Source organism: Mobula hypostoma, chromosome 15 (genome assembly GCF_963921235.1).
Source record: "Mobula hypostoma chromosome 15, sMobHyp1.1, whole genome shotgun sequence".
NCBI lineage: Eukaryota > Metazoa > Chordata > Chondrichthyes > Myliobatiformes > Myliobatidae > Mobula > Mobula hypostoma.
This window is the reverse complement of record NC_086111.1, coordinates 2,180,746-2,199,317: the sequence shown is the minus strand read 5'-3', so window position 1 is coordinate 2,199,317 and position 18,572 is coordinate 2,180,746. Positions and strand designations below refer to the sequence as shown.

The following is an 18,572-nucleotide window of genomic DNA, read 5'->3' as shown; positions in this document are numbered from 1 at the left end:
AATTAACCTAACAACTAATGCGTCTTTGGGGTATGGGAAGAAAGCCTGATGGGAACTCCATGTGGTCACAAAGAGAATCTGAAAACACCTGTTACTGGAGTTGGGGCCACAACAACACTAGCTGCAGTACTGTTATAGGGTGTAACATGAATGTAAGGAAGGACAAGCCCATGCGGACGGAGCAGAGAATTAAATTGTACCGCAGAGGCAAAATTCATAAGGGTGAAGAATGCAGGACTTTAGGTGTTGTATTTAAATGCGCACAGCATTCGGAATAAGGTGGAGGAACTTGTGACACTGTTAAGAGATTGTTCGGTATGACATTGGGCATCACTGCATTGTGGCTGAAAGCCCATGGTTGTGAGCTTAACGTCAAGGGATATACTTTGTATTGAAAGGCCAGGCAGGAAGGCATAGGCGGTGATGTGGCTCTGTAGGTAAGAGATGGAATTACATCTTTAGAAAGAGGTGACATAGGGATAGAGAAGGTTGAATCTTTGTGGGTAGAGTTAAGAATGGCCAGGTTAAAGAAACCATTCTGGGAATCGTATATAGGTATCCAAATAGTAACCAAGATGTGGGGTTGAGGTTTCTAAGGAAGCTGGAAAGGGCATGCAATAAGGGTAATGACACAATTGTATTGGGGGACTTTAATATGCAAGGGGATTGGGAAAATCAGGTTGGTGAGAGGAAATTTGTTGAATGCATATGAGATGGCTTTTTAGAGCAGCTTATGCTTGACCCTACTCTGGGAAAGACTATCTTAGACTGGGTGTTGTGTAATAACCCAGATTTTATTAGGGAGCTTAACGTAAAGGAACCCTTGGGAGGCAGTGATCATAATATGATTGAATTCATACTGCAATTTGAGAGGGAGAAGTATAAGTCACATGTGTCTGTATTGGAATGGAATAAAGGGAATTACAGAGTCATGAGAGAGAAGCTTGTCCAGATGGATTGGAGGAGGATACTGGCAGGGATGACGGCAGAGCAGAGATGGCTGAGGTTTCTGGGAATAGGTCACAAGGCGCAGGATAGGCATGTCCTAGATAGAAGTTGTTCTCAAATGGCAGGGCTAGACAACCGTGGCTGACAAAGGGAGTTAAGGACCGCATAAAAGCCAACAAAAGGGCATATAAGGTAGCAAAAGTGAGTGGGAAGTTGGATGATTTGGGAAACTTTTAAAATCCAACTAAAGGCAACTACAAAAGCTATAAGAAGGGAAAAGATGAAATACGAGGGCAAACCAGATGATAATATAAAGCAGGATACTGGAAGTTTTTTTCATTTATATAAAAAGTAAAAGGGAGGTGAGAGTTGATATTGGACCACTGGTAAATGATGCAGGTGGGGAAGTAATGGGGGACAAAGAAATGGCAGATGAACATAATGGGTACATTGCATCTGTCTTCACTGTGGAGGACACTAGCAGTGTGCCAGAGGTCCGTGAGTGTCAGGGAGCAGGAGTGAGTGCCATTGCTATTACAAAGGGAAAAGTACTTGGCAACCCAAAGGTCTTAAGGTGGATAAGTCACCTGGACCAGATGGACTACATCCCAGAGTCCTGAGAGAGGTTGCTGAAGAGATAACAGATGCATTGGTCATGTTCTTTTAAGAATCACTTGATTCTGGCGTGGTCCCAAAGGACTGGAAGATTGCAAGTGTCACTCTGCTTTTTAAGAAGGGAGAAAGGCAGAAGAAAGGAAATTATACGCCAGTTATCCTAAACTCAGTGGGTGAGAAAGTGTTGGAGTCTATTATCAAGGACGAGGTTTCAAGGTACTTGGAGATTAATGATAAAATAAGTCAAAGCCAGCATGATTTCTGTAAAGTGAAATCTTGCCTGATAAACCTGTTAGAGTACTTTGAGAAAGTAACAAGTAGGATGGACAAAGGAGAGGCAGTGGATGTCATTTACTTGGATTTTCAGAAGGCGTTTGATAAGGTGCCACACATGAGGCTGCTTAATAAGATAAAATCCTGTGGCGTTACAGGAAAGTTACTGGCATGGATAGCAGAATGGCTGACAGGCAGGAGGCAACAAGTGGGAATAAAGGGGGCTTTTCTGGTTGGCTGCCAGTGACGAGTGGTGTTCCTCAGGGGTCAGTATTGGGACCACTGCCTTTTACATTGTTGGTCAGTGATTTAGATAATGGAATTGATGGCTTTGTGGCAAAGTTTGTAAACGATACAGATAGGTGGAGGGGTAGGTAGTGCTGAGGAAGCAATGTGATTGCAGCAGGACTTAGACAAATTGGAAGAATGGGCAAAATGTGGCAGATGGAATACAGTGCTGGAAAATGTATGATCATGTGTTTTGGTAAAAGGAAAAATAGTGTGGACTATATCTAAGTGGGGAGAAGGTTCAAACATTAGAGGTGAAGAGGGACCTGGGAGTCTTTGTGCAATAGTCCCAGAAGGTTAATTTACAGGTTGAGTCTGTGGTACAAAAAGGCAAATGTAATATTGGCATTTATTTCAAGGGGAATAGAATATAAAAGCAAGGAGATAATGCTGAGCCTTTATAAGACACTAGTCAGGCTGCACTTGGAGTATTGTCAATGATTTTGGGCCCCATATCTCAGAATGGATGTGTTGTCTTTGGAGAGAGTCCAGAGGGGATTCATGAGGATGATTCCGGGAATGAAGGGGTTAATATACAAAGACTGTTTGGCAGCTTTGGGCCTGTACTCACTGGAATTTAAAAGAATTCAGGGGATCTCACTGAAACCTACTGAATGTTGAAAGGACTAGATAGGGTGGATGTGGAGAGGATGCTTCCTATGATGGGGTATCCAGAACTAGAGGGTACAACCTCAAAATTGAGGGGCAACCCTTTAGAACAGAGGTAAGGAGGGATTTTATTTTTTGAGCCAGAGAGCAGTAAATCTGTGGAACGCTCTGCCACAGACTGCAGTGGAGGCTATGTCCGTGGGTATGTTTAAGGTGGAAGTTGATTGTTTCCTGATCAGTCAGGGGATCAACGGATATGGCAAGAAGGCAAGTGACAACGAACATTTACAGATGTACAATGGAGAGCATTCTGACTGACTGCAACACCGTCTGGTGTGGGGGGCTGGGGAGGAAACGACTGCGGAAGATCAAAATGAGTTGCAGAAACTTGTAAAATTATTGAGCTCCATCACGGGTACCAACCTCTGTAGTGTCCAAGACATCTTCAAGTAGCAGTGTCCATCAGTAAGGATCCCCACCACCCAGGGCATGCCCTCTTCACACTGTTACCCTCGGGAAGGAGGTTCAGAAGCCAGAAGGGGCACATTCAGCGATTCAGGAACAGCTTCATCCCCTCTGCCATCCGATTTCTAAGTGAACATGGAACCCATGAACACGAGCTCACAACATTTTTATTTCTGTTATTTTGCACTGCTTATTTTAAATTAACTATTTAATAGAAGTGTATATAACTAATATAACGTATATATAACTAATATAATATATAACGTATATATAATGTGTATATAACTAATATAACTCTGTTTTATCTATAATTATTTATCATGTACGTATTTCATTGTACTGCTGCCATAAAGATAACAAAATTCACAACATATCTTCTTCTTCATGTGCCTTGCAAGTTACACACTTGGGTGATCATGGGTTTCCACATCGAACGATCTCACGCAGCGTCACTGATATCTCGCACACTTAGATCTGTTAGTTCTTTCACAGTGTCCATCTATTTTCTTCTTTGCCTTCCTCTTCCATGTTTCCCAGGCACACGGCCTTGTAATGTAAGGCATTCTATTTCTCCCTTTCTGATGACATGGCCCAGGAATTTAAGTTTCCTCTCATTTAATTCTGGAGTACTGTCTCATTAGTTACCCTATCTCTATATGATATTTTCAGCATTCTTCTAAGAAACCACATTTCTGTTGCTTCTAAGATTCTTTGGAGTTCTGGCGTTATAGTCCACATTTCAGAAGCGTACAGCAAGATTGACCAGATGTAACATTTCAGTAGCCTAAGCCTTGTTGTCATAGAAATGTGTCTGTTGGTAAAAATGGGTTTCATTTTTTGGAAGTTGGTTTTGGCAATGGCAATTCTTCTTTCACAACATATACTAGTAATAAATAGAGCACTTTAGCCAGGAATACAAAATACTCTGCAGATGCTGGGGTCAAAGCAACACTCACAACACGCTGGAGGAACTCAGCAGGTCGGGCAGCATCCGTGGAAAAGATCAGTCGACGTTTCGGGCCGGAACCCTTCGTCAGGACTGTAGAGGGAAGGGGCAGAAGCCCTATAAAGAAGGTGGGGGGAGGGTGGGAAGGAGAAGGCTGGTGGGTTCCAGGTGAAAAACCAGTAAGGGGAAAGATAAAGGAGTGGGGGAGAGGAAGCAGGGAGGTGATAGGCAGGAAAGATGAAGAAGGAATAGGGGAAAACACAATGGGTAGTAGGAGGTGGCGGAACCATGAGGGAGGTGATAGGCAGCTGCAGGACGGGGCAGAGTGACATAGGGATAGGGGAAGAGAGAGGGAGGGAATTACCAGAAGTTGGAGAATTCTATGTTCATACCAAGGGGCTGGAGACTACCTAGACGGTATATGAGGTGTTGCTCCTCCAACCTGAGTTTGGCCTCATCATGGCAGTAGAGGAGGCCATGTATGGACATATCTGAATGGGAGTGGGAAGCAGAGTTGAAGTGGGTGGCTACTGGGAGATCCTGTCTGTTGTGGCGGACGGAGCGGAGGTGCTCGACGAAGCGGTCCCCCAATCTGCGTTGGGTTTCACCGATGTAGAGGAGGCCACACCGGGAACACTGGATGCAATAGATGACCCCAACAGACTCACAAGTGAAGTGTTGCCTCACCTGGAAGGACTGTTTGGGGCCCTGAATGGTAGCAAGAAATGAGGTGTAGGGACAGGTGTAGCACTTACGCTTACAGGGATAAGTGCCGGGTGGGAGATCAGTGGGGATGGACGTGCGGATAAGTGAGTCGCGGAGGGATCGATCCCTCTGGAAAGCGGAGAGAGGTGGAGAGGGAAAGATGTGCTTAGTGGTGGGGTCCTGTTGAAGGTGGCGGAAGTTGCGGAGGATAATGTGTTGGATCCGGAGGCTAGTCGGGTGGTAGGTGAGGACAAGGGGAACTCTGTCCCTGTTGTGGTTGTGGGAGGATGGGGTGAGGGCCGAAGTGCAGGAAATGGAGGAGATGCGGGTGAGGGCATCATTGATGACGGTATAAGGGAAACCATGATCCTTAAAGAAAGAGGACATTTGAGATATCCTGGAACGGAAAGCCTCATCCTGGGAGCAGATGGGGTGGAGACGGAGGAACTGGGAATAGGGAATGGCATTTTTGCATGTGGCAGGGTGGAAAGAGCTATGGTCTGGGAGTGGGTCGAAGGAACTCGGGAGACTAATAGTTGGGCATGGACGGGATAGAGTGAAGGTGCTGTTTCTGTGCTAATGCTTGTATTGAAATTCTCATTGCTGCTTAACTTACTTTCATTGGATGACTATGAACTGTCCCTACATTTGTAAATTTCTGCTATCAATGAGTTATTTTAAATCACTACTCTGAGTGAGTATTGCCATGGTAATGGACTAATGCTGTTTAATTGGTTTATCAACTGAAATGCTAATTTACCAGTAAATTAGAGAAAAAAATATAAAATTCATAAATGTCTGTGGGGCTCTGTCTCACAATGTTTGCCTGCAGGTTTACCAAGATGCGGAGTCAAAGCAAGTGCTTGATGAATGGATAAAGGAGAGACAAGAATTAATGTAAAGTATATTTTTAGTTCGCTGTGGTACTGAAATTATAAGCTTTGTCTTTAATCCGTTCTGAAAGCTCCAGCCTTGTGTTTTCTCAGCAAACTGCCACAGGATTACACGGCTATTAACATCATGGTGCCAGTGGATTCAAAGGAAAAATATTTGGTCTAAGGTCAATGGATTTATATTAGACAAAGGCATCAAAGTGGGTGGATTGTGTGAGAAATTGGTCGCCATGGTGTCACTGAGTCATGGATTCAAGGGGTTTACCTGTTATTCTTTGTTCAGTATGATCTGGATTCCAAAAACAAGCCATGTGTATGTTTCCAGCATCATTTGTGCAGTAATGTTCTCACTTAGTATGAAAACAGACATTTGCATGTCCTGGTTTCTTTTTACATTCTTATTCATGCCATGCTCCCTGGTCCCTCCCAGCTGGGTTCTTAGTCTTGCAGTGGTAACAGCACAGTTGGCAGTGCAGGGAAGGCGCAGCTGGGGCTGTGGGATTCTATTCCCTGTGTTTGCAACAGGATCTTTTTGAAGCAAAAGCCAGTCAACCTGAAGGGTAATTGTATTGGACAAAACTGTTAGTTTCAAGCAGTTGTACACAAACAGGAGGATCCCTTTTGTGTGTATTTTCCTGCCGCCAGCCTCCTTTTCTCCCTCACCCAATAGTCTCATGTATTTGCAATTCCAGCAGCTGATTCGCCACTACTTTATTATTTCCCATTAGTCACCGTATCTGCAGTCACTTCTGTGCCAAGCATCACTTTATGAACATGCAATCAATCTATGTATATCAACCCAATTACCTCTCACAGCATTTATTGTGTATTTTTATTATTGTGTTTGTGGTTTGTTTGTGAGTAACAATGATCTCGTTCTCCTTTACACAGGAAATAGCATTGAATCTTGATTCAGCCCAGCCTGTCACAAACGGCAGAGATGTGATTTGCTGTCTTTTGGGCTAACATGCCAGCTACTGGACTGTAAAAGTGATCAGCTTTCTATTGCATATCTTCATCTTTGTTCAGTGCAGGAGGATAGTCACCTAGCCTCTGAAATCTGAGGCGCAGAGCCTCAGTACGTTAATACATTCTGAGCTGACACATTGGTGTGAACCTGACTTGTGGTCCTTGGCTTTGCATTCCAGTGCTGCCTAAATGAGCAACTCCCAAAAGCAGGTTGTGCCCAACCTTTCTTTAACGATGAGGAATTTGCACACTACAGCTGAGTCAGTGAGACCCTAACTAGGTTCGCTTGTGATAAGATAAATGTGTTGTTTACTAGCATGGAAAACCTGTTCGTTGAATTTTGCAGTACTTTTTCTAAACAGTGAATTTTGTAGTTAAGCTAGTTTATTTTGCAAAAAAAGTAAAATATCCTAAGCAATTAACCCACAAAACAGGCATAGAGTGAGTATATAAAACAAAAGCATTGCCTTGCTATGGCTGTTCTGAGACTCTTTTCACCACTTAATCCAGCAGAGTTGAGAAGAATAAAATGTTCTCACCAGTTTCAGCTGTGAAACCTTTAGTACTTTCACCATTCCTGTCCCTCCTCCCCCACCCCCAAACACAGGCCAAGCATGACCATTTCTTACGAGTCTCTTAGAGGAACATGTGAGTGCCAGTCATATGAGATGTTATGCCAAAGTGCCACCCTGTTGAGTAAATGTTAAACTGCTAAAGGACTTTACTTTTATTGGCAGGAAGTTCTCCCAGTGTCACAGCTCACATTGTATCTCTCAACCAGCAGCATGCAGCGTGGTCCCCTGATTGCTACAGTGTGGATAAGCTGCACATGCTCCCATGGACTGCAAACAACTTCTCTTCAGAGAGTAATTAATTGCTATGTAAATGGAAGATATTTTTGTTCTTTGGTTATTGACTAGTGTAGCAATTCCTGAAAATGTAACCAAGGAAATGTCTTTCAAAGGAACCGCAGCAACATTTTAAAATGCAGAGAGGCTGGTGAGATAATTGAGCCACTCTGTTGCATTTAATGATATCAGTAAATTCAGTAAACTGGCCCGCAGAGTGCTGAGTCCAAGACCTTGACTGGAGTGCCTGATATAAAACTGTTATCAACACAGACACTCTCTGGACAGAGTTTGTTGATTAAATTGCATTTGAGTTTGAGGCTTTTGGTATTATCTATGCTTCTTATTGCTGAAACATGAAATTTTCCTTGATTATGGGAAAAATGAGAGAATCACTGCAAAGACATTAACAAAATTGTATGCTCCTCCACTTCTAATTAATTAGAACAGAGGGTTCTCTCATCTACTGAAGAATTCTGTGTTTGATTTATAAGATTGTATTAATAACGTACAGCTCTCGTAATGAAGAGCTCAAATGACAAATTGTAGCTTTAAATCATAATCATGTGTCATACCTACTGGATAATAATTCTAGAATCATTAGTCTATAAGAGTTAAAGAATGAAACTCTGAAATGCAAAGAGGTGACAAATGGCTGATGCTGGTCCATTTTATTTTACCCTGAATCTTAGGTCTCTGACAAAGAACTTATTCAACCCCCAGTTTGGGAGCATTTTCAGGACTCACCACAACCCCACCTATTTTTCTCGAAGGTTGTGCAGATTCTCCGACATCTACATGTCCTCGATCAGCTGCCTCCTGAACTATGACACTACCTACACCTTCTATCCCAGACGGACTCCTTTACAACACGAGGCACCCCTGTGGATGGACCAGCTCTGCACTGGCTGCATGAAGACTCCTTTTCTGGAAGAGATGGTGCACATAAGATAAATTCAACCACGTCTCACCTGTAGTTTGATTCCAAATGGAGACATTGATATCCCCTGCACCTCAAGAGGTTATGCATCAGGTGGGATTTTTCTTTGAAGAAGCATGATTGGACATGTAAATGGAAAATGAATACAATAGGAGTATTAGATGTTTGTGATTGGAATGATAAAGTTGCAATGGTAGTGACTTGTGTTATTGTCCCTTGCTAGACCAAGCCCTTTATCACCACAATGTGCTCCAGTTGATGCTATTGTTGGCTGCAGTGTCCTCCTCATAATTGTGTTGGCTTTGCAGATCTGAGTTCAGTGAGAACAATACAAGGTCTAAGCAGATTACGTATTGGTCTACAGTACCAGCGATTTAATGGATTCCGGGTTTATCAGATAATGACATGCATGGTAATTTTGTCCATACATTGTGACTGCCTGATATGGATCCAGACATTTCTCTGAGCTTTACAAAACTGGAAAGATATTGTTATTATTGGGCTCTGAATTTTCAAATAATTCTTAGGCACCTGAGGGTTAACACAAGATCCCTTGTCAAAGAGAATAGTTAAATGCACTTAGTGTTGCCGTGGTACCATCTGTAGATATTAATTTTGTGTTTTAATGAAATTGATTGGTAAAGGGAAGAATAATCTTAAATATGTTTCATTAGGTGTACTTATAGTGTGTTTTCTATTCTAGGACACCAAGGGAAACTTAGAGGCTCATTGGGAGTGTATGGGGAATTGATATTTTTAACTTTGCTTTAGTTATTTACAAGATTACCGTACAATCTCAGTTAGGATGCTGGCTACTGATTTCCAGTAATCCTGAGAATAGAGTAATTGAAACAATTTTAAATTGTTCATAAATTTAATTCAAAATTAAGCTTGTTACGACTGTAATTTCTAAAGTTCCTTGTCATCTTGCCGACAACAGCAATGCCGATGTTGCCATTAGTGTCCTGACCAGAGCTTGTCCAGGGTTCTGTGAATCCAGTGTCACAGATGGCCAAGGTTCTGTGTTGAGGATGTATATTTGTACAAATATATCTTCCTTGGTTTGAAAGTAATTGGGCTAACTCTAAAATCATCAGTCATAAAAGTTTTGGAAGTTCTTGAAACCAAATTCATGCAGCACCTGTCACTACACTACATAGAGGCTAGATAATACACAAATTGATGTAAGGTAGTCACACAGGTTTACTCCTGAGACACAGGTATTTAGCCTAGAGTGGAAGCTCGGGTTCTTCAAGGTTGTTTAAGTTGAAATTAAAGACTACTATTTTATGGTCTAGTGCTAATATTTTAATATAGTTGTAATATGTCACTGAACTTACTAAATTACTGTACTATAATGTTGCACAAAACAATTAACTCCCAACTTGAATTTCTCTCATCTCCTGACTTCCACCCTCCACCAAGTCACAATTATGTCTTCTGCAGATTACAGAAGATCTGATTGGCTGATCAGACTACACAATAAACCAATCCTTGCCAGGCTTCTCCTGTAGATGACATCATGGTAGTTCTCCACCAGTGGAGCTGAGTTGGTGTGCAGCCTCGCTCTGCATTGCAGTGCTCAAGTTTTGCTCCAGGGGTGGGGCGGGGGGGGGGGAGATAGTTGGATATCTATAAGCTTTACTTATTGTGTAGACTACTGGAAATCTCAGGGTAGGGGGATGTCCTTCTCCAAGCTATTTTACAAAAAAATTATACAAATCTTGGAGCCCATGTTTGTAAGTTGGCAGTCAGTGGACAGCATGGTGCCAGTAGGTATAGACCTAGATGTTGGAGGGCTTTTTCCGTGCTGCACTAGAAGGCAAGATCATTGTCATCAGATCTTGTCTTCCAGTGGAACATACCCACAACTTCCAGTGTCTGTGTTGGAGTTCACTGTCAGGAGTTCCACTGTTTCAACAGGCTTTGAGACTGAGTTGTGAGCAGTATGATCTTCTTGCGCATGAAACCAAGAATGCTGTTGTGTGTGGATCAGATTGGCACTGTGCCAATATGACAGGGCAGGCAAAGTCACACACAGCAGCACAAAGGTAAGAGATAAATGCTGTTATTTTTTTTCTACATACAAATGTTTTTGCTGTGATGCTTTTGGCATTGTGTAGGTCACTGAGTAAAGGAAATTAGCGTGGAAGTAGGCAGTATCGAAAGGTAACGTCTTTATTCCTTGAAAATCGTTCATTGGAAAGCATGAATGCTATGCTGGCCTTTATTGCAATAGTTGAGATAGAACATAGAACAGTATGCTGTGGTGTTTTGCCAGCCTACTCCACAATCTATCCCTTCCCTCCTACACAGACCACAACCCTCACTTTCAACGGTAAAATGCCTTTGTACTTCAGAACTGGAATGTTGCTCATGGCCTAATCTCCCTACCTAAAGACGTTTATAATAGTGAGAGTGCAATGGTGGTTAGCCAGATCCATTTGTGGGATGGTGACTTGTTGTATAACGCGAGATTAAACAATGTTTATACTCCTGGACCTAGGGGATGATATTGCATTGGAGTGTGCAAGATTCTTACAGTGTCAGACACAGTAGACGCACATCCCAGATCAGTCTCAAAATAAGAAGTCAACTATTTGCAAATGAAATGAAAAGAAATATCTTCACCCAGAGAGTGAAGAATCGTTAGAATTCACTACCCGAGAGGGCTCAGTTGTTGTGTATATTCAACACTGTGATCAAGAGATTGTGAATATTAATACAAAAAGAATGAGATCTTGGGTTAGTGCAAGAATGAGGGAAGACATCAAAGCCATGGAGTTGTCGAGTAATATGACCTGGAAACAGGCCATTTTACCCCATGCCAAACAAGCTGTTTATCCTAGCTAGTGTCATTTGCTTGCATTTAGTCCATAACCGTCTAAAGATCTCCTATTTATGTACCTGTCTAAACATTGTAATAGCACCTACCTCTCAGCTTCCTCTGGCAGCTCATTCCATATACCTACCACCCATTGTGGGTTTCCCCTAGTGCATCTTTCTAAATCTTTTCCTAATCACCTTAAATCTGTCTCTAGTTTTCGAGAGGGAAAAAAGCGTGACCACTCACCTTTTCCTTGCCCCTCATGATTTAGTAGGTTGTCCTTCAGCCTCCTGTGCTCACAACGAAAGAAGTTCTAGCCTATCCAACCTCTCAAATCCCCTCAGACCCAGTAACATCCTTGTGAATCTTTTTTACACCCTTTCCAACTGAATGACATCCACCCTTTCTGGGCCGCCAGATGACACAGTATTCCAGTGTGGTCTCACCAATGATTTGTACAGACGCAACATGACATTCCAACCCCGTTAAACGTTGCCGTGAATGACACCACATCATATGCACACACCTCACTAAAGCAACAAAGCACGTATGTCCTCGGGAAAGGAAAGATGATCGTGTTTTAAAATGGCAGAAAATGGACAAAATTCACAAGTACCAGGTGAAAATAATTATAAATTTAAAAAAAAAGCAGAAATGGCTGGCTACATTGGGAAGATGTTTTTGATTGCAAAAGACGTAACTGGATACTACATACAGAGTGAACTGAGCTGTATTTTGAAGCACATGAAACAGCCGATGAAAGGAGTGCCAGTTTTGCTGATTGCATTGGGTTGAAATGCATACAATTTGCTTAGAAGTTTGACTGCTCCAACCACTCCAGCCGGAATGAGCTTTGCTGATATCATGAAAGTAATGCAGGAACATTTAGAACGGAAGCCATTGTTGATTGCAGAATACTTTAGGGTTCATTAGCAGAATCAAAGGGGAGTCCGTTTCAGTGCATGTGGCTGAATTGAAGAGATTGCCCAAGCATTGCCAATACATTGATGGGCTTAATTGTGCACTGAAAAATTGTTTGGTGTGTGGAAGAAAGCATTCAAAAACAGCTTCTAATTGAAGCACAACTCACATTTAAAGGAGGAGTTTAAATCAATGGAAGTTGCAGACAGACTCCTACCAGATTGATTCCTGGGATGGCAGGACTTTCATATGAAGAAAGACTGGATGAACTGGGCTTGTACTCGTTGGAATTTAGAAGATTGAGGGGGGATCTGATTGAAACGTATAAGATCCTAAAGGGATTGGACAGGCTAGATGCAGGAAGATTGTTCCCGATGTTGGGGAAGTCCAGAACGAGGGGTCACAGTTTGAGGATAGAGGGGAAGCCTTTTAGGACCGAGATTAGGAAAAACTTCTTCACACAGAGAGTGGTGAATCTGTGGAATTCTCTGCCACAGCAAACTGTTGAGGCCAGTTCATTGGCTATGTTTAAGAGGGAGTTAGATATCGCCCTTGTGGCTACAGGGGTCAGGGGGTATGGAGGGAAGGCTGGGGTGGGGTTCTGAGTTGGATGATCAGCCATGATCATAATAAATGGCGGTGCAGGCTCGAAGGGCCGAATGGCCTACTCCTGCACCTATTTTCTATGTTTCTATGTTTCTATGACTCATTTGAGTTGCAATCAGAAATGAAAGTGAGTGTGAACAACGGTGCAACATCTGAACAGAAACCAGCCTGATTGAACAAATTGTGTTACCACAGCGGCATAGTCTGAGATTCATTAGCCCAAGGCAGGTTTAAAGGTGAAACTTGCTGAAAATGCAACAAAGTAGGACACACCCAAAGAGCATGTTGGACAGGTACAACTAAATGGACTGCACAGGGAAGAGAAAGAGATAAAAAAAAAAGTCAAGTTGCAGTTTCAAAAAGAGAACTAATCTGAATGTTTTTGATGGAAAATCTGATGATGAGACTGAGACAGGATTGGCTTACACCAGAAGTCAACGACAAATTGAATTAAGATGGAATTGGACTCTAGCTTGGCTGTTTCAGTTATTCCACAAAATGAGTTTGAACAGCATTTCAAAGATGGAAACATGGAAAACCTACAGCACAATACAGGCCCCTCACCCACAATGCTGTGCCAAACATGTACTTACTTTAGAACTTACCTCAGGTTACCCATAGCCCTGTATTTTTCTAAGCTCCATGTAACTATCCAGTAGTCTTTTAAAACCGGACTAAATCCTGCAGATATCCAATTAAGAACTTGTACTGGAGAAAAAAAGTAACTCCTGTGGGAAGGACATTCATAATAGTGAAATATGACAATGAAAAAAGCTGCAGTTGGCAAGTGGCTGAGACATCTACAACTTGATTGGAGATCCATCCAGCATTTTCGTGCAACATCCCCAGCAATACAGTCAACTGGGTGATCCCACAGCATTGTTTAAGAATAGAATTAGAAATCTCAAACATATCAAGGTAAAATAGTGTTAAGTGAAAATGCCACACGCAAGTTTTGGAAAGCCTGTCCAGTTCCCTATACCATCCATGATAAAGTAGCCAGTGAGCTGGATTGCATGGATGCTTAAGGAATTCTTTCAAAGGTTGATTGGAGCCCATGGGCAATGCCAGTAGTCCCAGCAGCCAAGAAGAATGGATCTGTCAGGATCTGTGGTGGTTTTAAGGTTGTTATCAACCCAATACTGAAAGTAGATCAATACTCTCTGCCTAGAATAGAGGAGATCTTTGCAAACCTCAGCAAAGAGACTTAGCTGAGGCCTACCTACAGATGGAGATGGAAGAAGAATCCGAAGTGTTTCTCACCATAACCACTCAAAAAGGGCTTCATTGCTACAATAGACTTGTTTTTAGAGTAACATCTGCATCTGCTCTCCGGCAGAAAGCTGTAGACCAGATGTTGTAAGGTTACCTAGATGATATCATTGTTACCGGTAAGGATGACAAGAAACATCTCCAAAATCTCAAGATATTATTAAAAAGGTTAGAAGACTATGGGTTTGGAGCACAATGCAACAAGTGTGAATTCTTTAAACCAAACATCTCTTACTGTGGTCACACCATTGATGCACAGAAATTGCACAAGTGTGCTGAGAAAATTCAAGCAGTGGTGGATGCCTCAAGGCCAAAAGACTTGTCATAATAGCAGTGCTTTTTAGGATATGTCTAGTACTATAGCAGGTTCCTGCCTAACCTGCCTTCTGTGCTTCATGAACTATAGATTGGGAAGAAATGGCAATGAGCCAAGCAGTGCGAGGTGCTTTCCCAAAAGACAAAGGAAATGGTGATGTCGCATACTGTCCTCATATTATGATCCACATCTTTCAATGAAGTGTGCCTGTGATGCTTCACCTTATCATATAGATGCAGTCATGTTACATGGATGTAAACACCCCCTAGTATTCGCATCACGTTCCCTTACCACCGCAGAGAAAAATTACACACAAATTACTTTGAATCTGGTTTGGGATATGACATGTTTCAACCAGCACTTGTATGGGAGAGAGTTTACCCTCATTACTGATCATCAACCGCCAGTGTCGTTTTCAACCCACAGAGGTGTGTCTCACATCTCACTAACGGCAGCAGCACAAATGCAGAGGTGGGCTCTGTTTCTGGGTTGGAGGACGCTATTACAAAATCAAATTCAAGAGGACAACTGATCATGGAATTGCTGTCGGATTGCCCTGTGTATCCTTGGAAAAGGAACTAGCTGAAACACTTACAAAAGAGGGAACTCCTCTTTACATATTCTCCTAATGCAAATCAAAAGTCTTCCTATTACAGCAGAAATGATCCAAAAGGAAGCCCAAAATGGCTGGAATGTGCAGCAGAAATTTTTACCAGCACAGGGATGAACTTGCCCCTGATGGGGGCTGGTTTGTGAGGGGATTGAGAGCTGTTGTACCATCCAAGCTGAGAGCTAAAGTGTCGGAGGAGCTACGTGCTGGTCATCCAGTCGTGGTCAAAGCGAAAGCATTGGCACAAAGCTTTGTCTGGTGGCCTGGGATAGGTCAGTATATCGAGCAGCTTGCAGGGCACTGTTTGGAATGCCAACACATCCAGAAGATGCTAAGAGCAGTGCCACTCCGTTCTGCGAACAGTCTGCAGTGCCCTGGCAGAGGCCTCGTATCGATTTTACCTGACCATTCATAGGCACAAATTTCTTGGTCGTAGTGGATGCATCTACTAAGCGGCCAGAAGTGTTCTCAATAGCCTCCACTACACCCTTGCACACTGTTGATGTGTTGAGAAGCCTCTTCTTAAGCACTGGTGTTCCAGAACACTTAGTCGGTGACAATGGGCCACAGTTTGTTACAGAAGTTTCAGTCATTTCTGAACATGAATGGAATAAGACATGTTATATCTGCACCATACCACCCAGCTACAAATGACTAGATGGAGAGGTTTTCCCAGAGTCTAAAGAATGCGAGCACTGTCAGCAGAAACACTACACTGACACTGAATCAGAAGCTCTCCAATTTCCTCCTTGCATATTGCAAATGCAGCACATTCCCCAACCAACCACTCACCAGCCATACTGTTCCTGGGTCATGCCTTGTGTTCACACTTGGATCTCCTCAAACCCTGTCTCAGAAAGAGTATGCAGGACAAACAGCTGAGACAAATTGATGGCTCCTCAAACAAGGAGGTTCGAGGTTTTATCCCTGGATAAGCAGTCCTGGTGAGGGTCTACTGAGGTGATCAAAGGTGGGTACTTGGAAGGATTAAGGACGGAACTGGACCACTTTCCTACACAGTGGAGGTTGCATCTGGTGGCGTCTAGAGATGACATATGGATCAGTTGCTTCTCCTCCTGCTTGGCACTGCGCAAGCACTGCTGGACAGCTGTTATAACGTGCAGTCAGTGTGAACGCCATGGGAGTTAAATTGTAAAGTAAGCTTTTTTGACTAGATCCCCTAGATCGATTGGATTGAGTCTATCTTTAAAAATATTAATATCAGAAATACTGTGCAGGTCTGGCGGCAGAAGATTCCACTCTCTTGTTGATCTTGGGTAGAGGGAGTACTGGTAGCTAATCTTATTGAATGAAGGAGTTTCCAATATGTGAGGTCCAGTTTGCTGTCGAGTTGGACTGACCCTGTGACGAATTCAGATGTTTGATAGAGTGATGTTGTGAACTTCTTTGAAAATGAAAATTAACTGTAGATTGATACGTCGGTTTTCAAGTGGTTCCCATTGAAGGCTAGAGAGCATGTTGGTGACACTGGATTTCCTGCTGTAATCGTTTAACACAAAGCGAGCAGCACAGTGTTGGATTTTTTCAGTGGACTTCTTACTGTTAGCTTGATGGGGATCCCACATGGCCACGCAATACTCAAGCTTTGGACGGAGGAGTGTCCTGTATACCATGTCCTTGACGGATTTACTACACGAGTGGAGGTTTCTTCGCAGGATACCCAGCATTTTATTTGCTTTGGCTGTAATCTGATTGACGTGTGATGCCCAGTTAAGATCCTTGCTAATTTCAACACCAAGATATGGGTGGTGGGTGACTGTTTCAATAATCTGTCTATTCATGTCATATGTCGTGTTGATTGGTTTAACTTTGTGACTGACGTGCATAGCATAACATTTAGAGGAGTTGAAGAACATTTGCCATTGAGACTCCCATTGACATAATGAATCAATATCGTTTTGCAGCAACTGAGCATCCTGGTCATTTTTAATCTCACGGTAGATTATGCAGTCATCTGCAAAAAGTCTGACTTTGGACTTGACTATATTTGGCAAGTCGTTGATATAAATGAGAAAAAGTAAGGTCCCCTGGGACAGTCCGGATGTTACTGGAGATTCGGGGACTCAGCCCCTCAAGAAGCACACCTTGCTGTCTGTTGGTAAGGAACATGTTTAACCAATGTAGAAAGCTGTTGTTAATGCCCTCATGTTCAAGCTTACATAGCAATCTCTGGTGGGGGACCGTGGCAAATGCCTTACCGAAGTCGAGTATGATCAAATCTGCTTGGCTTCTATTGTCAAGGATCTTTGCTAAGTCGTTGATCAACCCTGCAATTTGCATGTCACAAGTTCTGCCCTGTCGGAATCTATGTTGGTGGTGAGTAAGAGCATTATGTCTGTCTAGATGGTCCATAATCTGACGGTGAATAATATGTTCAAGAATTTTACAAGGGATGAAAGTGAGTGAAACCAGTCTGTAATTTCCCGGGTTTGTACACTCGCCCTTCTAATAAATTGGAACGACATTCGCTTTCAACCAATTGCCCAGTAATGTCCCAGTAACAATAGACTTCTGGAATATCTTTTGCAAAACGGGAGCTAGACCGGAAGTTAATGAGAGCAGAATCAATTGTTAGAGAGGGAAGGTCCAGAGCTGTCAGAACCACTTCCTGTAGTCCCACAATCAGCTCCTACAACCAGCACGGAGGAGGACCTAGAATCCGAGATTGTTTGTCTCACGGCCACAAGTCTCACCTGCTGAGCAGAGTGACGCCCCCTCCACCACCCCCCCAGCCCCTGCGCTCACGAGGTGATTATAATTCTGAGCAATTGCCTAAATCTTCGGGTCTTTGGAAGGAATTGTCTACCCTGCAAAGCTGCATGCTTCATTAGTTCTTTAAATCAAGCATATGAAAGGCAGGTTGCCACCATTAAAAGTAAATTGATCAGTACATTATTAAAATTTATTGATGATTGAAAATGTTAGGAATTGTACTGCAGTGCATGATGTAATTTAGCATCTAATTTATCTTTGCAATCTGAACATATTTTCAGCTCTTAAAATCCGTGCAGTTAGCGCCACATGACACTGCCTCCACTGATTTTTACTGTTACCACAGCATTGAAATGGCCCTATTCACAATCGAACATGGCTGCCACTGTGATGGCAGTGCCTACGACTCATTTTTTTCAGTGTTTTTCCACATGGTTGAGTACAAATTGAACTGTAAAACCACATCTGCTTCTCAGTTACCCGGCTGAATGGCATTCTCTCCATCTCATTCTCCCTTTGGCTTCTTCACAACGCTGAGGAGAGTCCTTGGAGGTCCCTGACAGTGGTAGGCAAGTCCCTGATAAGTAATGATAGGTTTTACTCCAGAGGATACACGGTAAATTTTGTAATCGTAAGTACCCGATCAGACAGTGGGGTTCCAATTAATGTATTGTGAGGTGACTGGTTGTCATGGTGAGGAGGCGAGTACTTGAAATGGGGGAGGGGTGGAAGCAGTTGTAATAAAAGGGAGCTTGTGTTGGGGAAAGCAGTTCAGCAGATCCTGATGT

At 42.8% G+C, this 18,572-nt stretch overlaps 1 protein-coding gene across 4 annotated transcripts in view; it reads left to right on the top strand.

Annotated features, from left to right (window-relative positions):
• Positions 1-12,775, top strand: part of LOC134356636 (5'-nucleotidase domain-containing protein 2-like) — a 97,835-nt gene extending 85,060 nt beyond the window's left edge. For all 4 annotated transcript variants that reach the window (XM_063067597.1, XM_063067596.1, XM_063067595.1 and 1 more), the window contains 2 exons: positions 5,682-5,746; positions 8,252-12,775. In XM_063067597.1, the coding sequence (XP_062923667.1) occupies positions 5,682-5,746; positions 8,252-8,513 (327 nt within the window). In that variant the 3' untranslated portion in view covers positions 8,514-12,775. The remainder of the gene's footprint in view (positions 1-5,681; positions 5,747-8,251) is intronic.
• Positions 12,776-18,572: the final 5,797 nt, after the last annotated feature.